This window comes from Ascaphus truei, chromosome 1, assembly GCF_040206685.1.
Source record: "Ascaphus truei isolate aAscTru1 chromosome 1, aAscTru1.hap1, whole genome shotgun sequence".
Lineage (NCBI taxonomy): Eukaryota > Metazoa > Chordata > Amphibia > Anura > Ascaphidae > Ascaphus > Ascaphus truei.
Genome location: NC_134483.1, coordinates 75,067,416 through 75,081,765, shown reverse-complemented (window position 1 = coordinate 75,081,765; position 14,350 = coordinate 75,067,416). Strand labels below are relative to the sequence as shown.

At 46.9% G+C, this 14,350-nt stretch overlaps 1 protein-coding gene across 2 annotated transcripts in view; it reads left to right on the top strand.

Moving 5' to 3' along the window:
• Positions 1 to 9,889, top strand: part of LOC142489242 (very long chain fatty acid elongase 7-like) — an 85,967-nt gene extending 76,078 nt beyond the window's left edge. For both annotated transcript variants that reach the window (XM_075589680.1, XM_075589687.1), the window contains exon 8: positions 9,175 to 9,889. In XM_075589680.1, coding sequence (XP_075445795.1) covers positions 9,175 to 9,384 — 210 coding nt within the window. In that variant the 3' untranslated portion in view covers positions 9,385 to 9,889. The remainder of the gene's footprint in view (positions 1 to 9,174) is intronic.
• Positions 9,890 to 14,350: the final 4,461 nt, after the last annotated feature.

The following is a 14,350-nucleotide window of genomic DNA, read 5'->3' as shown; positions in this document are numbered from 1 at the left end:
CTGCAGCGGACTTCACAAAGGATCAAGACGAACTCCCGCACGATATCCGTGATCCACCGCAGGACGATCCATCAGAGGCGATCTCTATCGGATAATAGTCCAGCTCTCTCCCAGCAAGACGCACAATGTTCGTTGCACTCTAACAAATAGCTAATGGGGCAGAGTCCCTAACCTAGGGCATGTCCCTACAACACTCCACTAGGGTGACTCAGGGCTATCTGGGGCCTAGGGGAATTGCTGGCCTAGTGCAGAGAGTCACTAACTCCTGCACCCTACCTCCTTCCCCTCGCTGCTCCTGTCACCAACTGCCAACGTGCTGCAACCCGCAAAATGTATCTATTCCCTGCAAGCAGGGAGCTCCTGCAGCCCTATTGGCTCCCTGGCATCACGTGTCCGATCCAAAGGCTCATGGGACTTGAAGTTCCCTTACAGAGCCCTCCTCTCATTGGTGGCAGTTCGCGCGCTTGTCTTGCGCATGCGCGATCTAACCAGGGCCTCCCGTCGCATCGGCAGTCGGCGCACGCGCGAAGAACTGTCATGGCGGCGCCCTGCACCGGGAACCGCCGGGCGCGCCTCGCAACCCGACCGCGGCCCTAGCAACTGGTCGCACGCGTCTCTGGCAACCGGCCGCAGCATGAAGAGCGCGGGTCACGCGCGCCCATGCCCCCACACCTCCCCGCGAACGGCCGCATCTACTCCCGACCACCGCACGGTGAGTACCCAGAGGGGGGCCCACAAGCAGAAGGGGGACCTGGCTACATCCTCCCCCTGGTAAAATCCCCAACGTCCCTGCTTGGGACACAACAATGTAACTATGTACAGAAGTTAAATAATAAAAATGCCACAACCACATACGATCTTAATTAACTCTAGATCAGATTACACATTTCAGTGAACATCACAATGACAGACTGCACTCTGCCGCGAGCCCACTGCTGAGCCTCATAATGGGGTACCCCAATTTGATCCTAGGTTACTCGATTTGGAGGGTACCTAACTCTTTGTTTCCGGCGAAGCTGTTCTTCTGCAACTCCCTCGGGGGAGTAATAAACACAGTCCTGAGGCTCGGCCTCTTCCCTTGAGGGGATAATTGTCTCTGAACAGTCTCTGTTAGGCACAAAGCACGGGCTCTGTGCATCCAACGGCTGGCCTGCTGGTGCCACCTTAGTAGGCATTGGCCTACGGGGCCCTTTACCCGTAGCTCCTCCGGGAGATGCCCCTTCTGTGGAGTAGTCCCTTTGAGAGGGTCCTTCCATAGGATCTTCAGGAGTTTCAGAGTGGGTCTCATTATCGACAGTCTCTTGACCCAACTCTGATAAGTCAGGCTCACCATTGAGCGGTGTGGCCAGTATCTCTGTCTCTTCATCTTCCACTTGTTGAATGGGGAGAAGATGATTATGGTGCCATACCTTTACCCGGCCGTCGGTGTCTTTGATGCGATAGACCGGGAGGCCAGGCATCTGGGATTCTATTTCATACACTCCGTCTCTCCATCGGTCGGCCAATTTGTGTTTTCCCGGGACTCCCAGATTTCTAAGCAACACAGCGTCCCCAGGACGAAGTTCCCGATATTTGACCTTATGAACATATCGTCTTTTATTTCCAGCGTTCAACGTAGCTGTAGCCTTCTCAGCTTGTTGATAGGCCTGCTGTAAACTGTCTTTGAGCCTTTGCACGTATTTGAAATGGGTAGCGTTGTGTATCCCATCTGTCGAGACGCGAAGGCACACATCCACTGGCAGTCTCGACTCTCGCCCAAACATGAGGAAGTATGGGGAGAACCCAGTTGACTCGTGTCTGGTACAGTTGTACGCATGCACCAAGGCCTCCACATGTCGACTCCATTCAGTTTTCTGTGCACTCCGCAGAGTTCCGAGCATGTCCAGTAAGGTTCGATTAAATCGCTCTGGCAGGGCATCTCCTTCGGGGTGATATGGAGTCGTTCGTGATTCTGATCAAGGTGCTTTCAAAGTCCCGCCCTTGGTCGGAGTGAAGGCGGTTGGGAAGACCATAGTGCACAAAGTATTTCTCCCATAATATTTTTGCAACTGTGATGGCTTTCTGATCTTTCGTGAGGAAGGCCTGGGCATGTCGGGTGTAGTGGTCCGTGATGACCAGTACATTGCATATTCCCCGGCTTTCAGGTTCAATGCACAGAAAGTCCATACACACAAGATCCATGGGGCCAGAACTTTTTAGACGGCCCATGGAGGCTGCTCGGGTAGGCAGGGTCTTGCGCTGTATACACCTAGTACAGCGGCGACAGTGACGCTCAACGGCCTCTCGCATCTTGGGCCAGAAAAAGCGATCTCTGACCAGGCCAAAGGTCTTGTCTATACCAAGATGTCCATGATCATCATGTAGGGACTTCAACACCAGGTATTGTAAGTTCTTAGGGAGGACTAGTTGTCGCCTATCCGGGTGGTTGTGGTATTGCACCACCTGATAGAGTAAGCAATTGTCTATCTCGAATTTGTCCCATTCCCGCATGAGCAAGGCCACCACATCATTGGGCGCGCGTTTCAGAAGGGCTGGGTTCTTTTCAACGGCTCGCCTGATGATACTAACGACAGGGTCTCGTATTTGGTAGTCTACCAGATCCTTCCACCGTAACACCTTGTCATGCGTGATGTTCATCCCTTTGGGGTCGCAGTAGGCGGCTGGAACAGCCTGTAACCGGCATCCCAATGAATCAGCCACTCGTAATTCTGAAAAGGCCACTTGGTCGTTGACGATGGTGGCCATGCTACACATAGCTCGCACTCCGGGTCCTGGGAGTTCCTCCCATTCCTCATCATCTGGAATAGCACTTAACCCGGGTCGTCTGGATAGAGCGTCAGCCCCTATATTCAAAGGTCCCGGCTTATACTTCATGGAGAACCTGTAGTTGCTTAGGGCGGCCAGCCAGCGGTGTCCGGCGGCACCCAATTTGGCCGAGGTATTGACGTATGTGAGGGGATTGTTATCCGTCCTTACCTCGAAGGTAACACCGTACAGGTAATCGTGGAGCTTCTCGGTGATAGCCCACTTGAGAGCCAGGAACTCCAACTTGTGGACTGGGTATCTCTGTCCACTGGGCGTCAAGCTGCAGCTGATGTAGGATACAGGCCGAAGACCCTCAGGGTGCTTCTGGTGCAGGACGGCACCCAGTCCATTGAGACTGGCATCCACATGCAGAACGTATGGCTGTTCGGGATCAGCATTCGCAAGCACCGGCGCTTCGGTCAGACACTTCTTCAATTTCAGGAAGGCCTGCTCACACTCAGACGTCCATTTATCACCAAACGGTTGGCGTGCCGATACAGCCTTCCAGGTCTCTGAGGGGTATATCTTCAACAGATTGTTCAGGGGTTTAGCTCTACTAGAGTACCCTTCCACGAAGCGACAGTAATACCCACAGAATACCAGGAAGGATCGCAGCTCCGTGACATTCTCGGGACGAGGCCAGTTCACTTCTGCTTCTACCTTGGCGGGGTCGGTGGCGATCCCTTGGGTGGACACGATGTGTCCCACGTAGGTCACTGAGGTATGGCAAAACCGGCACTTGTCTAGGGACAATTTCAACCCTTCGTTCCCCAGACGGTCTATCACTTTAAGTAACCGCTCTTCGTGCTCTTCCAGAGTTCTTCCGAAGATGATGATGTCATCCAGATATACAAGACACTCCCGCAGGCTCATGTCCCCGATAGTCTTTTCCATCAGACGTTGGAAGGTAGCAGGCTCCCCACATATACCTTGGGACATACGTGTAAATTGGTAGAATCCCAATGGGCAGACGAAAGCTGTTTTCTCCTGATCTTCCGCATTCATAGGTACCTGATAGTACCCGGATCGGAGGTCGAGCACGCTGAACCATTGACTTCCATTCAGCGCATTCAGTATCTCTTCAATGCGCGGAAGGTTGTACTGATCCGGTATCGTACGATTGTTCAGAGTTCGATAGTCGACACACAGTCGTACGGATCCGTTCTTTTTACGCACCACCACTATGGGTGACGCGTAGGGGCCCCGAGACTCCGTCAAAATCCCGGCATCTTCCATATCGTGAATGACGTTCCTCACATCGTCCACATCCGCGGGGCGATGCGACGAGAGCGTTCTCGGAAAGGGGTGGCATCACTCAGTCGAATGGTATGTTTGGTGCTGCGACTGCACCCCACATCCATCTCACTCGTGGAGAACACCTGTCGTCGTTGATTCAACTGGGTTGCCAGCCGCTCCTTCCACTGGGTGGACAGCGTTGACTCACCGAAGTTGAAGTCCAGCTCAACTAACTGCTCATCCACGGCCGCCGCCTTCACCTGAGGCGTGGTTTCTACAGGGCTGACCGGATATATGCAACCTAACTTCTGGTCGGCATCAAATTCCATCGGGAAGGGGGAGAGATTTTGTACATACATATCGGTTCATAGAGGGATCTTAGCCATCCACTCCCTCACTTTGGGTAGTACCCTATACCCTCTCCGAACCTCTTCTTCTTCAGGCGTACTTTCCAGAGAGAAAAACTGATCGCTCCCATCTCGTTCGGGATAACAACACCAGACGGCCATTCTTCGCACTCCCCCTGGTAATATGGTCGTCAGCCCGCGTTGACGATTGTAGAGATCCCCGTGTCGCTCCAGGGCGTACACCCGTTTGCACTCCTCTCGTAGGACCGGATCTAGGAGAGCGGTGGCTAGCGGCAACTCGTTAGTCTCTTTCAGTTACGCTCGGATCACCGCCTGTACTATATCAGCGTTGGTGCCCAAGATGATCGGATACTTGCACTGGTCTTGGGGCTCCGGGCATACCAGGGCCGCTACATGCATGGGGTGTCTCTTGCCGGTGTTCAGCTGGAGTATTTCCATTTGAACCCTTACAATCCCATCGATGGGGTAGTCTTCATTACTTAGCCCCCGTACGGTCACATGATCGGCCGCTCTCAGGGGGCAGTGTCGGAGGTGCTGTTCATAGAACGGGCGGTATATGATGGTCACTTGTGACCCCGTGTCCAGTAGAGCCGACGCATAGATCCCTTCTAGTAACACCGGTATGATAGCTGCAGGACCTACTTGGCTGTAAGCTTCCCAGTTGGGGCGTCATCCCCTGCGTCAGCCTCCGCAGAGGTATCGGTAGTTCCCGGAGGGGTCTCCACATCAGACCCGACAGTTTGTACTCGGCATACTATCGACCGGGCTGGGTTTCTTCGGTCGGGAGTTTTGTCCTCGGTGAGGTCCTCCCTTTCTGGACAATCACGGAAGAAGTGGCCGTTCTTACCGCAGGTATAGCAAAGGAGATCTCTTTGTTCCGAGCGGCCCCTGTACGGAGAAGATGATTTACGGGCGGGTCTAGCTTTGGGGCCCGAGCCCTTAGTTGCGACCTCCTCATCCTGGGTCGGGGTGTTCTTGGCCTTGGCCCCAGCGGCTTTAGCAGGGTCACTGGTGGAAGGCTCCTTAACCTTCTTGGAAGTGTGCAACTGGGCATAGGCTTCATGTTTTTTTATCTCATCCATTAGCTTTTCCCAGGAAGGGGGGTCGCCCTGCATCATGGAGCACTTTATCATGATTACGATATGGTGGTCAGGTATCGCTCCTCTCAGAAATTGAGCACGACAGTATTCATCCACTTGGGCGGCCGTAATACTTTTCCTTTTTCGCATTTCCCATAAGACTGCTCGAATCCGCTGTAAGAAGTCATATAGCTCCTCTCCGTCTTTCTGGCAAAGATCGTAGAACCGTTTCATCAATTGCCCTATGTCCTCAGTTCGTCCATAAGCCCGCGCAAGAGTCTCTAGCATTTAATGTGCGGTGACGTCCGCATGTTGATCTTTAGCCATCTGTATTGTGGTGGATGCGGGAGGGTGCAGGCATTCCATTATGCATTGCCGCTTCACCAACTCAGAGCATGTCCATTCTTCTAGAACCTGAGAAGTGTATTCTCTCCAGACGTCAAACGCTTCTTCACCCGTTGGGGTCGGCTTGGTTCCTGAAAAGATTTTTATCTTGCAATACTGTTGCGAAATCTGAGCTTCGGATCGGGACGGCCCCAATTCTAGGAGGGCCTGAGCTAGCATTCGGATTTCGTCCCCAGGTTTAGAGGACGAGTTGGCCATACTTAATGGTGGGCTGTAGTCGGCGTGTGAGGCCCTCTCGGCCCCGCGATCACGTTCAGAGGGGGAAGGCGATGTGTGCATTGCAACCTCTTGTAAATTTGTGCGGGAGCTGCCGGGTTCTGATTTTATGGGCAGTTCAGGATAGACAACAATACAGCAAGACCCGGTGGACGTCGTGAGCCACAAGCTGGATGGACCCTGATCTTCAGTTATATCTTGCCCTATACTCACTAACATGGAGCAATACTCCCGATTCGCATCCTTACGTCGCTCTAACACTCTTATTTTGGCAGCATCCCGGATATGTGGGTGTTGCCGCAAGTCCAGTTGTATGGATGAAGACGGCGTATCAACAGGAACCCGGCTCACCGCGAGCATGTGGAGCGGCGGCACTTGTAGCTCCACGGCCCAATCACACACTTCTGAGCGTGAGGGGGACGGTAATGGTGGTGACATTTTGAGAAAAAAAATGGACAGGGCACCCCAGGTCTAAGAACTCAGCAGTGCCTCCAAATGTAATGGGCTTCCCCCCCCCCAATCACAGATTATACTGTGGGTGCGGGGAATCATACAGTGTTACTCGGGTGTGGTGCGTTACCTGTTGGCTCACAGGAGGGCTGAGCTTCCGCCACGGGGAACCTGGGGCAATATATTATACTAATGAGTAACCACTTACTCGGTGCAGCGCCTCCACCTGCGATGGCTCCCACCAGAGGGGGAGTGGTTCCTCGCAGGACAATACAATAACCATATACACGTATGTGAGTTAACCAAATACCTTTTACTTTGGAGCATAAGAAACACATATATAATCACAATGAATATAACAGATGTCCCTCTCTAGAGAAGACACTAACCACTGCGTCTCACACAACACTAAAACTATCTTGCGCCACGGCGGACGCAACACTTTATGCGCCACGGCGGACGCTAACACTTTATGCGCCACGGCGGACGCTAACACTTCCACAGAATGATCCCACCCCGTGTCCAGTAAACCCAACCCAATGTCTCGCACTCCCAAGTCATATACAAGTGTGTGTGTGACTGCGCAGCCACTATGTCTGGTGATAGGCCTTGTTGGTGCACGTGAGGTTATGGGTTACCTGCCGAGCACTCCAGTGCTCGGACCTGCAGCGGACATCACAAAGGATCAAGGCGAACTCCCGCACGATATCCGTGATCCACCGCAGGACGATCCATCAGAGGCGATCTCTATCGGATAATAGTCCAGCTCTCTCCCAGCAAGACGCACAATGTTCGTTGCACTCTAACAAATAGCTAATGGGGCAGAGTCCCTAACCTAGGGCCTGTCCCTACAACACTCCACTAGGGTGACTCAGGGCTATCTGGGGCCTAGGGGAATTGCTGGCCTAGTGCAGAGAGTCACTGACTCCTGCACCCTACCTCCTTCCCCTAGCTGCTCCTGTCACCAACTGCCAACGTGCTGCAACCCGCGAAATGTATCTATTCCCTGCAAGCAGGGAGCTCCTGCAGCCCTATTGGCTCCCTGGCGTCACGTGTCCGCTCCAAAGGCTCATGGAACTTGAAGTTCCCTTACACAGCCCTCCTCTCATTGGTGGCAGTTTGCGCGCTTGTCTTGCGCATGCGCGATCTAACCAGGGCCTCCCGTCGCATCGGCAGTCGGCGCACGCGCGAAGAACTGTCATGGCGGCGCCCTGCACCGGGATCCGCCGGGCGCGCCTCGCAACCCGACCGCGGCCCTAGCAACCGGCCGCATGCGTCTCTGGCAACCGTCCGCAGCATGAAGAGCGTGCGTCACGCGCGCCCATGCCCCCACACCTCCCTGCGGACGGCCGCATCTACTCCCGACCGCCGCACGGTGAGTACCCAGAGGGGGGCCCACAAGCAGAAGGGGGACCTGGCTACACTTAACTGACTAGAAGCACTATGGGGATTCCAGAGGGGCATTTTCAAAGGTTTTGTATTCAGAATGGTGGTCATCATTTAAAAAAAAAAAAAACTTTTCTGTAAAGTAGGAACACCCTGTAGAATATTATAAGGGAAATGTACCAATCCTCAATACGGAAGTAATTTGACTCCGTAGTACGTGTTAAAACAAAAATAATAAATAAATGTAAAAGCCAAGCACACTAAATTAGCAAGTCATAACCAAATAAGTGCTCAGAAGTCAAGTATGTAGGTCACTATTACAGTATTTTGGGGCACGGGTAGAACCAGTCCTATGGTTAGCCTATCAATATGTTTGCTATGTCTTTATTTATGCTAATAAGGTTTTTTTTCTCGTATTGAGTTTGATTAATTTAGATAGAGAGATCTATCAACTGTCTGCTTTGAAGCTTCTTTTTTTCCCCCTAACTTCATGACTAGAAATCATTTGATTCCTCTGCAAAACCATTAAATGAAAGAAAAGCATGGTGCTAATAAACAGGAATAGCCAAAGTTCTACTGTACGGCCCGGTACAAAAAGTACTGTACGTAGTGTGTAATCTCTTTCACATGTTGGCCCCCCAATATCCCGGGCGTGGGTTAGCCCAAATGATATTGTGGTTTGGAAAGGTTTTTTTGCCCCCTTTTTCTCCTCTGTTACTGCTTGGCTTTTGAAAAGCTGGGAGGGAATGTTATACCTAGTCTTCTGAGGAGACACTGTTATACAGTATTTGTATTAATATGTTATGTGCTCATGGCAAAAGCAGACCTGGCAAAAGTGTAGTACCAACATGTTATTGAAATCTTATAAATGCAGAGAAATTGCAATGGAGGACAAATATGAATATATTTAATGGAATAGGAAAGTGGGAATAATTATAACGTTAAAGTGGCTAATTTCCATTTTAAACAAAAATGTTCTATATCAGAGTTAAGGAGGGAAATTGACTGAAGCCACAATTTCAATACTAATTTATGTTGACAATTTCTCATGGGAAATTTCACCTATATATTGACATACAGCAATGTGCTGTATTTGGTAACGTGCTTGAGTGCACATATTCCCCAGGTTTGCTTCTTTTTGTGTTGCTACTACTTCAAAAGTTAGTATTTCAATAAGTAACCCATACGAACATTTCCTTACTTTTTGTTTTCGATTTTGTTTCCTTCAGACGCAGTTCCTAATGGTTACCTTTCACATTGGACAGTTCTTCTTCATGAATGATTGTCACTACCAGTTCCCAATCTTCTTATATGTCATTGTATCATATGGATTAATTTTCTTAGTCTTGTTCCTCAATTTTTGGTTCCATGCTTATACCAAAGGAAAGAGGCTGCCGAAGAACATTCAAAATGGAGAAATCAAGAACAAATCTCATTGATGTGATCAATAACATATCCTATAACTAGTAGTACCAGAGAATGGTACTTTGTATTATATGACAATCAAGACATACATTGGGTGGCAGTAAACTGTACATCTTTGCACATTTTTTTTCCCCCAACAACAAAAAAACCCTGTATTTTTACTGTAAGTTATTTGGGTTTGTATGTTGGTGATTAAAGGGCGTACAGGAGTTTTTCACCAAATGTACATATTAAGAAATGTAATTTATTTAACGGAGACACTATTGTTTGTCACATATAAAGCTGAAATGATGTCTTGTTTTAACAATGGATGTCTATGAAAAGTACTTTGAGCACCAATGTTTGTGTTGATTTGAACTACTAAGAAATAACACTGAACTGGTAATTGTATTAAACAAAAATGATTGTCGTCTTTTAAGACATGAAACCTTTTTGTAATTAAGTCCACAACACTTGATGTCGATTTTGTAAAATGAATTCAAGTTGGCACAAAATGCCTGTTTTTTTGTACAAATTTGTTCCAAAATAAAAATGGTTGTGGTTCGTTTTGTTGCATGATTCAGTCACACAATAATGTAATTAATTCCCTCGTCTGTCACTGAGTAATGTTACATATCTCATATACAAGTGGTGATCATAAATTCATGCATCTAATCAATCTTAAAAATATGTACTTTATATTACAAAGAAACGATGCATTCAAAGGAGTTTAACTTCCACATTTTATGAGATTTGCTCACAAGACATGGAGGGGGGAAAAAAGGACCAGATTAGTGTTTTGAAATGCAGTGTTTTAGATTTCTTATACATAATTTGCCTGCTTATCCCAGCAAGAGTTTTGCATGGCATAGGAACCGTTCACATTTTAGTAATGATAGATTGTAGACTAGATTGCTGTGAAGTTTTTCTTGTGTATTCTGAAAAGATTGTGCATTGTTTTCCAGAACAAATTGAAAGTTGGTGTTGGTCCCATGTGCGTATTTGGTCATTTAACCCCAATCTAATTAGTATGAAAACATTTTTGTTTTCTAAAATAGTGCACGAGACATGGTGTCTGGTCACGCGTTTCCTCACATATGATCATGTTGAAAGAACACAATCCCCATCCATAACATATTCAATCGGGATGGGTGTTAGTCTTCTTCTTTGTCTCTCATTGGTTGGTCTACATGTGGAACAACTATTTTGTGCCTCTTGTGGGGTAAATGCTGAATTTTAATTGCAATCTTGCACACTTTTGTTTTGGAAAAGATAGTTCTGGAGGTGGGAAATCTTATAGAAGCCCACAAAAAAATATTTTAAAAAAACCTCTTATTTCACTGAAAGTCCTAAAAAGAGCAATATTTCACTGGACAAGCGTCTATGCCGGACTCCAAATGTGACCCCTCTTTTCCCAGCTCCAAGGGTCACATCTGAATTGGCTATAAAACTACCTGCTTAGCATGTCATGGAGACTTTCCTTATAGATTGTTGCACTGGCTGGGCATGTGTAAAGGCTGCAAAAAAAAAAAAAAAATAGTTGCCAGGGATGTTTGCAAAAAAGTGTCAAGTTTTATTAAACGATATAAAAAATTTTTTATTCCGGGTCAGGTTGCAAAAATAAAAATACATACTGTATGTTGCAGAAACAAGATTTGCCCTGTGGTAGATCAGAGCTCATTAGAGAAGGCACGTGCTTGAGAGCGATCAGAATGTGTAAGTATTAGGGGAGGGTATAAGCTATCAAACTATTTTTGGACAGGTGCCCCATTTTAGACTAAGACATGCCCACTGTACCCACTCCTTCTGGATCTGGTAACGCACCTGTATCCGCTACCGGTTAAACCACACACATCCTATTATCATTTTTATGTTCTATATTTATGATTTTTTTTTTTTGTGATTGTGTACTGTTGAGCAGTATACAGAGTTAATATTTATATTTTTTTGGGGGGGGAAACAAAGTAGAATAATTCACAAGGAGACATTAAGTACAGAGCACGACAGAAACCAAGACCTTTAGAAATGATTACAAGGCTGCGATACATAATATATAGACTAACATGGAGTGATATAACAACTCACAGAAAGAGAAGGAATGCTTGAGCCATGCACTAAATCACTTGTGCCTCTGCATAATGCTCGATCTACTACATCTGATCCCGAATCCCACTGCTATTATATAATTGTGTTTGCTGTTTTACATACCTTCTGCAAATTCCTTCTTCCAGTGCTGTCAGCAGACATGGTGACTTACTACTGTATTTCGTGTGCGAGTTGGGAAGGCAGTCTGACCATTCAATTGCATCGCCCACAGTGTGTGACATCATTGGGGGGTATAAGTTGTCACGCTTTGACAGAAAAAAAATAAAAATCTGTTCAAGCAGTAATGTAATTGAAGACAGCGCAAGACTGATGAGTGAAGCAATGTGTGGCAGAGCAAAAAAGGTCACCCCCTGTTCAAAATCAATTATTGAGGGTAAAAAAAGTCATGATTCATTTTCCTCATGAATGAAGAATTCTCTTCCCCCTCCCCCCCTCCTTAATTAACAATATAGGAAACAGGACAAAAATATTAAATGCAGAGCGCCTCAATGTCTTGGGGGTGTACTGTATGTCTATATAATGTGGCAACAATACACGGCGTTAAAAGGACAGTCAAGTTATTTGCTAAAACAAATTATACGTCACACAAACCAGCAATATGTTATTGCAGAAGAAATATGTTTTGGGTTTCTAAAATAGACTAAAAAATAAAATAAAAAAGGGGGGTGCAAAGGAGAAATAACAGACACAATTAGAAAAGCAAAATACAATGTATATGTACGAATAGAACATCTAACACTTACATAAAATAAAGGTGGGTCACAGTGATCCTGATCATCCGCATTGCACAGAGGATCGGGGCTCAGGTCACTGAAGCCCCCGCGATTCCAAAGTCCTAGTTGTTGAAAGGAAAGAGAAAAGTTCCAGCCCTAATGATGGAATTAAGATGCCGGATCAGTCCTTCAGTTGGCGTCCTCGTGGGTATGCACAGCTGGCAGCTTCCGCAGTCACAGATCTTACTTTGCTGGGTATGACCTCACCACAACGCGTTTTGTGTCAGAGCGACACTTCGGGGGTTTTCTAATATAGACTCACAGGGGTGTGTGTGTGTGTGTGTGTGTGTGTGTGTGTGTGTGTGTGTGTGTGTGTGTGTGTGTGTGTGTGTGTGTGTGTGTGTGTGTGTGTGTGTGTGTGTGTGTGTGTGTGTGTGTGTGTGTACACACGCACAATGTTAATAAATAATTTATTCTTACACGTTTTTTTTTTTAATTTTAAAAATATATAAATTAATAACACAATAAAAACACACAGACCACTGCAAACCTGATGCTTCCAGCAGCACGGACCGTGCACGCGCGTTAATCGGGATATCGCAAAAGATGTTTTGGGGCACGCTTGAACCGCTGTGATAAATAAAATGGACAGTTCAGCTCAGGAGGGCTCAGGTCTCAGGTCTCATGTACATACAGTAAGTGAAAAAAAAGTCTAACGGAAACACATCATAGCATTTATGCCCAGCACACCGTAGACACGGTCTAAACAAAAAAGTCGGAAGCAACGGCATGAAGAAGGGTTGTGTTGGATGAGTGGAGTGAGTGAATCAGTCTTGGAGTTGGACCGGAGTGAGAGACTGCAGCTCTCCATGGATACAGCTGTGATACCAGATATTGGCAGGACAGAGACGCAATGCTGAGGAGCGTCCTGTGGTGGAGGGAACGCTGGTTTGTTCGAATCTCCCCAACCCTGACAGTCATGCCAAAGGTCCTTTACCATGCACAGAAACACCAACACTGATTCCCCCTGTGCTGAAATTGACTGTCACATTTGTGAGTGTGATTTAATTCATGTGCATCTTTATTATTAAATAATGATTACACTATCAGACCCCTTGATCTAATTAAGTGTACTACAAGACTAGTGCAGTAGGTAGTTCCACTGTGGAGAAGGGTTAACCCATGCTCTGACATAAACTCCTGGAAACAAGAAAAAGCCTGTAAAGAAAGAGATACTGACATGCTTGAAAAAGAATGAGGCAATTCACTGAGTGCATAGAGTTTTTCTTTAATCAATCTGTACACCCTGTTGAGACAAACTACACTATATGTTCTTGTGACAGGGTAGATTCGCTGTCTGATAACTAGCATGGGAGACCTATATATAGTGGTTGAACCCAGCACTGATCAGGTTAATCTCCGTCTGAGAGCAGCTGACTTAATTAGCCAGGTTCAACTGGCTCTTTCAGGAGCTTTAAAAGGCTGTAGCTCTCAGTAGTCTATTTTCTGTGAATCAGGGTGTCCAACATCCTGAATCTCTGATGGAGGAGCGAAGGATGCCCTGTATCAAAGCCTGTCTGTTTTGGATGCTCTCTCTTAACTAGGGAGGTACACCCCATGGAACTCCTAGACCACACTGGACTTGGACTCTCCCCTCTCACCCCAGCCAGGAGAACGTTGGGAGGCAGAAGGTAAACTTACCTGCCAGTGAAGTTGTTTGGTATAGTTTTAAGCGGCTTAGCATCCAACCTATAGATCCAGATAGGAGCTAGGTATTTTTGCCTGATCATTAAATTATGCTGAAAATAAACTCTTTTGATGCTCCATGTTTTGAGGCTGAATAAGAGTTTACCATTAGAAAACCTTCGTGTTGTTGCGTTCTCACTGTAACAGTTCTCTTTTGCATTTTTATATTACAAACAATCTAATGCGCCCAAGAAGTCCATTCCTGATTTTTGTGATTCTTTGTTTGGCATTCACGTGAGATTCTTAGAACTTTCTGGCTGCAATTGGATTGGATCACTTTTCTGATGAATATAAAAGTTATATTTTCTACTGTATAATTTTTTTTAAACCTTAGCTCTTTATATTTGCACTAAAAGTAAAAAAATATTATGTTGTGGTGAGATATATTAGCGCTGAGTCACTACATTTCCCAACACACAGAACCCCAAGAAGCTCA